The sequence below is a fragment of the Anopheles ziemanni genome, chromosome X (genome assembly GCF_943734765.1).
Source record: "Anopheles ziemanni chromosome X, idAnoZiCoDA_A2_x.2, whole genome shotgun sequence".
NCBI classification, from domain to species: Eukaryota; Metazoa; Arthropoda; class Insecta; order Diptera; family Culicidae; genus Anopheles; species Anopheles ziemanni.
Genome location: NC_080707.1, coordinates 12,323,431 through 12,332,789, shown reverse-complemented (window position 1 = coordinate 12,332,789; position 9,359 = coordinate 12,323,431). Strand labels below are relative to the sequence as shown.

The 9,359-nt window shown below is 45.3% G+C and overlaps 1 protein-coding gene across 1 annotated transcript; it reads right to left on the bottom strand.

The window, feature by feature from the left end:
• Window positions 1-873: 873 nt before the first annotated feature.
• On the bottom strand, window positions 874-9,056 carry LOC131291084 (uncharacterized). Its single transcript, XM_058320274.1, has 7 exons — window positions 8,595-9,056; window positions 8,311-8,505; window positions 8,136-8,233; window positions 7,491-7,913; window positions 4,135-4,752; window positions 2,680-3,172; window positions 874-1,739 (listed from the first exon to the last, which is right to left on the bottom strand). Exons 1-7 carry the CDS (start codon window positions 9,054-9,056, stop codon window positions 1,146-1,148), a joined length of 2,883 nt encoding a protein of 960 aa, XP_058176257.1. The 3' UTR covers window positions 874-1,145.
• Between the last annotated feature and the right edge of the window lie 303 nt (window positions 9,057-9,359).

Below are 9,359 nucleotides of genomic sequence, written 5' to 3'. Positions count from 1 at the left end.
AACGATGTACAATTAGCAAATCCCTTTACGGGGGCGAATGACAAATGGGAACAGAACACTTAAAAGAGAGAAAGAGAGAGAACGGAGTGGGAAGGAGGCGATGAAACCATAGCAGTTAAGGTAGTGTTACTTAGGCGAAAGGACAGAAGGAAAGGAAGGCTAGCTAGAAATGAAGAAACGAAACGCTGTACCTCGTTAGTTTTGGTTTTTCCGTACTTTCTTTTTTTTGCATATGTTAAACTCCACTTTATCAAATCTTCACGAGAAACTACTTAATTTTGGGGGGGATTATTTGGAGCGTTTCGTTTACTCTCCCCCCTCCCCTACGTACTCCACGTGGCAATCAAAACACTAATTATTATGCAATAACGAACAAATCGCACCCCGATCAAATCGTTACGGAAGAGTGAGCACAGTGAGTGAGAGGAAGTGGGTGAAAATGTATGTACAGCGTATGTAGTGGTCAATATCTGGCCACTTGGTTCGGTTTGCAGCGTCCGCGCTTTATTCCTGTAACGATCCTCAATTGGTTGCTTTCTCCTATTTTTAGAGTTTTACCTAATTCCTCTTGTTACGGCGTTATATTGTTTTGGCGACGACGATGATGATTATAATAATTTCTTTACCTTCACTCTCCACACTTTCCATGATGGTGGTCGGTATGACACGATGATTATTCGCACCACAATACCTACACTCTTATTATTTTATTGCGATCCGCGAACCCTCTGTTTATGTACATAGTAGACAATTTAAATTGAATAAAAAAGAATTTCACACACACACACAACAACAACAGCAACAACAACGACCTGTCAAGCCATAGTTTAGTACCAAAGTGGGTGAAAGAAAAATTGCGCTTTAGTTGGTTGCAGTTGTTTTAAAAATTTGGTTCTGTAGTTGTTTATTGAACTTCGTCTTAAAATCATGGACTAATACGAATGTCGCGGTTTTGGTTGAAACGATTTCAAACGATTGCTTCGACGACTAAAATCAAATGTACATAAAGCTCTTATAAGCTAAGTGCTCTGCAAGGCTTAGTCTTAAGTTTTTTTCCCCATTGCCCAACCCTCGGTTATCCGGTGGCCGTTTCGCCTTCGTTCTGGTACGGTACGTAAAGCCTTTGGTTTTTGTTGGTGGTCAGGTCACTTGGTTTTCGTCTCGATGAGGAGACGCGCGCGGAGCTGATCGGTGGCGGTGCCATGGGTCCTGCCATTCGCCGTCGAGAGGAAGCTGTCGAGCGAGAGCGATTTGCGCGACTGGCGCGTACCTTGGCTGCGGTTGAACGCTTCTGAGCTGGCCGCCTCCGCTTCCGGCGCGTCCGCTGGTCCGCTGCTGCGCTGCTCGTACTCGAAGGTGCCGGAGGAGGATGGGGAGCGGGTGGAGGAGGGGCTTCCACGGTCGTACAGGCTCTTGATGCGCTTCTTGATCGAGCGCCGGTGACTGTCGAGCCGCCGGCCGAACCCTTCCAGCGTCGACGGTGACCGGCCGCCCGGTTCGCCACCATCGCTCTCGGACGCCGATTGGTTGGCGGTTCGCGCTTGGTCAACCGCCGCCGCCGCCTTGCCAGCGAAAACCCTTCGCAGTGCCAGCCGGTGCCGCGAGCCTTGCAGGTGCATCCGCTTCAGCTGCTTCCACAGACTGTTTCCGCCGGCCGGGGGCCCGGATGAGGACGAAGCAGGCAGCGAGGTGGAGGAACCGGACGTGTCCGACGACATGATCCGCTCCGGCACTTGAATCTGCAACGGAAACACACGGTCAGTTGAGTTATAAGTCGTGTCTGAAAGTTACTCTATTGTAACTCAGCTAATGCAATCGGTTCAAATCCCAAAAAACAATACATTTTTATAGCTTATGAAAAACTATTAACCCTATCATGATATAAACGATCTTCGAAACGCCAATTTACAATTAAAAACTTCGCTTCCACAAATTCTACTTCTGGTTCGTGAGATTATTTTTTAGTGGTTTCATGTTGCCGTTCTTTAATTTCATTTTGTTTGTTTTCGCATCGATTATTATTGATGTTGTTAGTATATAATTAAGATTTGTGTTCATCTTTGCTTGCTTTTATCTTTGTATCTTTGAAAAAAATTAGTTGAATCAGTTCAAACCCAACTTTTATTAATTAGGCTGGACACAGGAAGGGGGTATTCCTGGTTTTGCCCGTTGCAAGCTGATATACACTTTGAAGGAATTTTCCAGGGTCCAGGGTTTTTCCCTGGATAATAATTTTACCCAAAATAAAAAAGAGATTAAATTGCAACATACCATTACCGAACGGAATATGTGAGATTCGGAACACTTAATTGAATTCTGGCACGTTATAACAAGAATTATAGATCTCACAATGTCAAAATCAATGCTCAAAAATTATTTTAAATCCAATTATCGTTAATATTTGCCTTTAATTTAACTTTTTCAAACAAACCTAGGAAAAAGATATTTTCCAGTTTTTCGCTTGGTCTACTTGTTTAGCGACAAAACAATAAATACATTCATTCATACAAGAATAGTTTGCAAAGAGAGATTCCAAATGTTTGTTTTGACGTAATTGGCGGTGGTTGAAATAATTCTATCGTTTCTTAAATACTTTCCGTAACTTTCTGTAAAGTGTGTTCATTTAGGTACAAGATTGGTTTGCATTAAAACAAATAGGAAACGGGCCACCGTTCTTACCGGTTCATAGATGTGGTCGTCCCCGTAAAGCAGGACACTGTTGTTTTCCGGACGCCGAGCGTCTCGCTCGTCCTCCTCGAGCCGGTCGAGGAAGTCGTTCACGTCCTCGTAGTCGTTGTTGTTGTTGCTGTAGCACCGCTTGGCGGCCGGTCGGTGGCCGCTCCCGGTGGCCGTCGGAATCTGTGGCAGCGAGACGGACACGAACGGCGATCGGGTCGTGTCCACCGTGCCCGTGTGCGTCTCGTCCGGCCCTTGCAGCGTTTGTCGCGCAGCCCGGCGCGTACGCTTCGCGCATATGTCCACCACGGCGTAGATTGGCTCGCTGGCGGTTTCCCGCAGCTCGGCCCGGGGCTTCCGGTAGTCGCGAACGTCGGCGTAAACCGCGCCCGACTCTCCAGCGGGTGTGGCGTACGGATTTTCGCCGGAAGTATCCGCCCCAACCGGTAGCTCCACGGGCTGGCTCAGAGCCACCGAGGGGAGCGCACTGCATGAACTGCAACGAAAAGTAAAAGTAAATTCATTACATAAGCATTGACATTTTGACCAAGTTAGAAAACATGATCCACGAACAAACATTAAAACATGGAAACCCAAGAAGCGAGCATTCAAGTGAAGTTCCTAGAGAACAAAACAAATTAATTACAAACTCCAAAGCATCACACGTTATTGAATTTATCTCTGTTAAAATTTGTTTTAGTGAAAAAAAACTGTAGACATCGACAACACCATTCCTGAACTCCACGTTTTCAACTAGCAAATACAGTTAAGTAATGTTCGAACTTTCCGCACGTTTTAAGAACATCGTGGCATCTAACCGCAGCTTGAGAACACTAAAGTTATGTTTTGCATCTTATTGCTATCACCAAACTTGTTGTTTTCACTTCTGTTGATATTGGAACGTGAAGTTAATTTCCAACAACACTGTACAGTTTAATGAAACAATTTACAAGCAAACAAATTATTGCAACACTGTAATTGTTTCGTGTAATTAGCGATGAGTAGATTCTACACGAACTAAACCGTTCTTTGTGCAATTGGGTTTTATGTTACAATGTTCTCAAAGAATGTTTTTTTCTATTTATATTGTAACATGTAAGAATTTATTTACATTAGAGCAAAGGTTTGCCTGGAAAAACCAACTAAATTATATTATGAATCTTTCGGCTAGTGGAGATTCGTATCTTTAGTTATAGATGAAGCTAAAAATGTTTATGAATGTGCATTAATTAACTCGATTACTCAAGTGTTCGTATTGAAGGTAGTGTTTTGATATTTGTCGAAGCTTCACTAATGTTTCCAGTTGACTGATTCTCTTGACAAAAACAGTTGAATGCAATATGGTTAAATTCAAATTATGTAAATCAGGAAACAAGTCGAACTTTTTGAAAAGCAAACTGTACAAAAAGGTTGGTACTCTCACTCTCGTTTTCCTCAGGAAAATTTTGGATAGCGTACCTTGTGAATAGCTTTCTGGTAGCGGTGTCTCGGTGATTTTCCTCGTCACTCGAGACGGGGTGAATCGTTGTAACGTTCGAGTGTTGCTGCGCGCCGCCGACCGACTCCAGCGCCGCCGGCGTCCCGGGCGCCGTTCGTTCGCCAAACATGCTGTTGATGCGGCACACGTCCACCGACTGATGCGTTTTTCTCCAGACGTCCGGATGCAGCCGGAAAATCTTCTGCTGCGTGCCAGCACTCTCACTCTCCTCCTCTTCCTCCTCCTCCCCATCATCCTCTTCCTCCTGTTCCTCTTCATCCGTAACCTCTTCACCATCTTCCGGCGTCGCATCCACCTCAGCCAGCGCTTCCCGCTGCGGCTCATCTTGCTCTACTTTCGCCTCCGTCCCGTCGTTGCAACATTCATCAGCTTCGATAGCTGCACTGCTCCTCGCCAGAACACTGCCGCCTCCCTCCCGCTGTTCCTGCCTCTGCTTTTCCGACTGGCGCTCCCGCAGCCACCACTTCCATCGGTCACCATCTTCCGCGCCCTCGTTGCACGGTACCTTTCCATGGCGTCCATCAGTCCCACACGCTTGCCGTTCTTCCTCCTGCCTCCCCTCACCGCTGCAGCTAATTCTGAAACGAAAAGCAGTGGGTGAAAATAGAATCACTCCAATTTTCCTCCCTCTTCCGTCATCCAGGAGAAACTCGGAACTCCGTAGTTAATCGACAACTTCGACCACTGATGGGGTTTCCTTTTTTTTCATTTACCGAGCGAAATAACAATAGGAACATGGATTTTAACAATATTTTCCAAACGTCCATAGTGTGCTATTTCCAATTTAAAATGTTATTACAATCAGTTTCACAACTTGTTGATGCATTTAATTCGTATTACTGTGGCTGAGTAATATTTAAACCACACAATTCATAAAAACATCCATCGGTAAACTTTTGAAAAACGTTCGATAATATTCCAATAAAAACTAACAGTAAATCAATTTTTCAAAAATTAGATGAAAATATTATCAAAGCACGTGGTGGAACTGTCATCCGGAAGTAGAGTAGGAAAAAGGCGAAATCATTATTAAAAAATCCCAGCACCAACCTTGTGATTTCATCCTCCCCCTCTTCCTTTCCCTGACATTAATATTTTGACTGTGTGCATTTGTTATTGTTGGCGAGTGAACACCAAACCGACAGTAAGGAGAAAACCATCTGGAGGAAAATTCTCAACAAAAAAAGAAATCCTCCCGAAAAGCAACTGCATTCGACGTTGCATCGCCGCTGTGGAAATTATTCATAGGAAGTTCGAGTGAGAGTTACCCTGTTTATGTATATTTGCTTTTTCCTTCGGGGGGTTTTTCTCGCCCTTTTCGCTTTTAAGTACGGTTTTTATCTTCCAAACCAGACCTGATGTCTGATGCAGTTTGTTCCAGACGTCGTTTTCCTCTTCGTCGGGTGGAGAGTTGAAAAAAAATTGTTGTAACGATTCCTGTTCCATTTTTAAATCGATTGGAATTAAATGGAAGGCTTCAAAGTAGGTTTTAGCTTCCACCCCTATCCTGTTTTTTTCCTTGACCTTTGTACTCTTCCGTTGTAGTTGAGATTTACCATACCCGTTACCATGTGGAGTGGCAGTGGATGTTTGAGAAAAAAAAGATAACCTTACTGGATGCGAAGAAGGCTCATCGTTCGAACGTGCTGCACGCGAGTAGGCGCGAGAGGATTTGTTGTTTTCATGTTAAGTAAGACATTACCTGCGCAACATCGTTGTTGGCAAGAAGCACTGCGTTGAATCGTAACGCTTGTGTGTGTGGTTGCATCCAAGGTCGTGGAGCAAAATTCCGACCGCGTGTGCTAAAGAATGTGTCATCTTTGACTATAAAGTCTCTCTGGCTTCTTGGTTGCGGTTTTTCCAAGTCGCATATTTTACGCCAAGGAAAATTTTCACAAAGGCTACACAACCGTTTCTCGAAGTGTTTGGAGCGTGTCCATAGGTGGGGGGGGCTTTTGTGTACATGGCTTAATCGAGATCCGGGACGGGATAGTCATCAGCCAGATGTACACCATCCATAACCCCTAGCCCGATTACACAATCTCAAGAGCCTGCTCCACCATTAGCGTGTGGCGTATGTCGTGTCACGGTCTGCTTGCTGTCGATTTTCCTGTTTTCCACTCTTTTCTACGTGCTCCACGTAGAGTCCTAGACCTCTAGGCCTTCTTCCTCTCTCTCGGTCTCTCTCTTCATCGCTGCCTTTGCTACCCGTTCGGTAACCTTTTCTATTAAAAAGAAAAACCAAAACGGGGTGCAAACATGTGAAGTGACAAAAAAGGTTGCTGTGGCCCTTCTCACAGTGGGCTATCTAGAGGAGTTTTAAATTGGAATAAGATTGTTGAAATCACTTTAATGGTCTCTTTAAGGATATTCTTCAAAAAACAGACTCAAACTGTCCACTTGTAATCTGGTGATGAAATCTTAATTTCGAATAATATACTATGTCCTAATTAGCTGTGTACCTAATATTGGCATTCGAAAAGGATAAACAATTTTAAAAGGCCATATTTTCGTAAATAATTATTTAAATAAGAGCAATGAATTTGACTTTTTGCTTGTATTTTACATTACACGAAATATCTACTTTACGAAATACGTCTACTCTTCAACGTCTCACCCATCCCCTACCCCATCAGGCGCGAAAGACATGCTGGAGCATGTGATGATGTACATTTTGATTGCCACACAATCTTGAATCCTACCCGGCCGACAGAAGGGATTTCAAAACGATGGATTCGAAATGAACAAAACGATATGATAAAACTGTATCGTTAAACTTGGGTGTAGTTGAAGGTTTTGATTGCGAGTGTCCTTCTTGCTTCTCTTACGAGTTTAATGTGCCTAACCTTTCCTCGCACGCGACTGAGCAAAGCAGCGCACAAACAAATAAACAACGCACAGGAACGTGCACTCTCCCCCTCGTCACACATGTGATCACAACATCAACAACATCACCTTTTCGTGCCACTTCCAGCGTAAGCAATCAAATACCCCTCCCCCGGTAGCTGCATTGGCGATGTGTTCTATTTTCAAAAGTGCATTGGCCTTTAGTTTTTCCCGATTCGACTTCGGAAAGTGGATGGAACAAGCGGCCTGGATAAAGGCCACCCTATGTCTCCCCCTGAGAACGCTTGCTGTTTGTTAAAAGCAGACGTTCGGATAAACAGCTTCCGTGCGACTGGCGAAGATCGCTCGTGTTCCGAAAATATATCTTTGATAACGAGAAGTAGTATCCTTGTAAATGTAACCCTCATCTAGGTCACACACTAGCAAAGCAATATGGTTAGAACATTTTTTTTCGATTTTTTTTACGTACCCTGTTGCATTCCTGCTATTCTTCGATGGCACAGTTTCTTGTGCCTCCTGTAAGTTCGCTTGCGTTTCGAACGCAATAATCTTACTCTTCACACTGGTTTCTCCAGTATTACTACTTCTGTCACTACTAACGGTGGTATCATCTTCAGCGGCTGATTTCGATAGCGCCTCGATATTATTATTGAGCGCATCTTCGCTTCGCCTTCGCATCTCGGGCGGTGTCTCACGTCCTCTCGTCTGCTGCTGCTGCGGCGGCCGGACGCTGCTGGTGAAGCTTCGCGGGGGTTTCGGTGGCGCAATGGCGCCTATGGCTGAACTAACATCGCTGCGCTGCCGCTGGACGGTCCTGTCGAATAGTTTACCGCGGGGCGGTAGTGCAATTGATGCCAGCGGCAATGTAGAGCGCTGGAAAATGTTCTGCGGACTGCAACGAGGAAGGATAACAAAGGGTGATACATTTTCAGTTATCCGGTACATAAATGGTCCCACTCTATTTTTCCCAAAAGGATAGGTTGGAATATTGATTTGCCAAAGGATGTAAAGAGAATCCTGCAGAGATTTCTTTGCGTTGGTAGTGGACTAGGAATAATGCTTGGTCGAACTGAAGGAAAACAAGATAGGTTCACTGTTTCGTGCTTACCCATACCTGAACGACCTATCCATGTTCACGCCACCATTGATCGCATTCAGACTATCAAGCAGGGCCATAATCCACTCGGAGCAACTACCTTGATCATCGCATCGCTATACGGGATGGTCACAGAAAGAAAAAGATGCACCATTACCATTCCGCAACACAGCTGGTAGGTTACGCTACTCACGAATGTGTACATCACTTTCGAGTTCGTTTCGATCGTGAACCGCGGCCCCGTGGTGGGAATGACCCTCGTTCCCGGCACTAGGTTGATGATATCCTTGAACGGGGCAAGCTTCTTCTCGTAATCGTCCCGTGAGGAGTAGGAAAGCAACAGCTGATTCTGCAGGATGAAGAACAGCTTGCGCCAACCGCCCATTTTCTGCAGCATCCAAAAAAAAAGCGCCATAAAGGAAAGTGGGTGACACATTAGCGGATGGTTCGCGGGATACTTCGACGGTTGTCGCTTACATTTCGCTTCTTCTTCAAATATCCGCTCATTTTTATCACGCCGCTCGTCGACTTTGTCGTCGCCGTCATCGGCGAGGACGATGGTGAGGCTAGGGACGGTGTCGAGGCCGAGGTAGCTGGCGATAATGCTCCCTCCGGGCGATGGCGTGGCGGTGACTCACTCTGCGTTTCCGGCCGTTTTTCGGGTGAACCGTCGTCGTCGCTGCATGGCGGGTAATCGAACGAAAAGGCACTGACCGGGGTGGGTGGAGGACGAGGCTTCGGGGTTATCTTCCTGTTGCTGGCCCCGATGGTGCGCATCGTGCGGGACGCCGGATGTTCCGACGGGTTTGCCGCACGCAGTAGCGCCTCGAACGTGGCAAACGTGGACGAGGGGTCGGATGAAGAGGCTGATGATGTCGAAGTTGCTGGTGGTGGTGGTGGTGGTGCTGCTGCTGCCTTGGTCGACATGAATTTCTTCATTTTGAAAACTATCTCGCCTGGCTGCGAGGTTCGATAAACTCCGTGAACGAGCTCCCAGCTGCGTTTACGTTTCTGTTATATATTTTTTTTCCTCTTTTATTATATTGCACACGAACACTTTAGCACTAAAATGACGAAAAAACATCAAATATAACCAAACGGCTTACACACGCTTCTCGGGTGATTTTCTAATCGAAAACAAGTTGTTTCGTAGTTGCTAGCGATAGAGTAAATCAAACGTAAAACATATGTTGTTTAGATGCAATGGTTTCTTGAAATTCAAACTAGCCTCTGGAGAAAAAA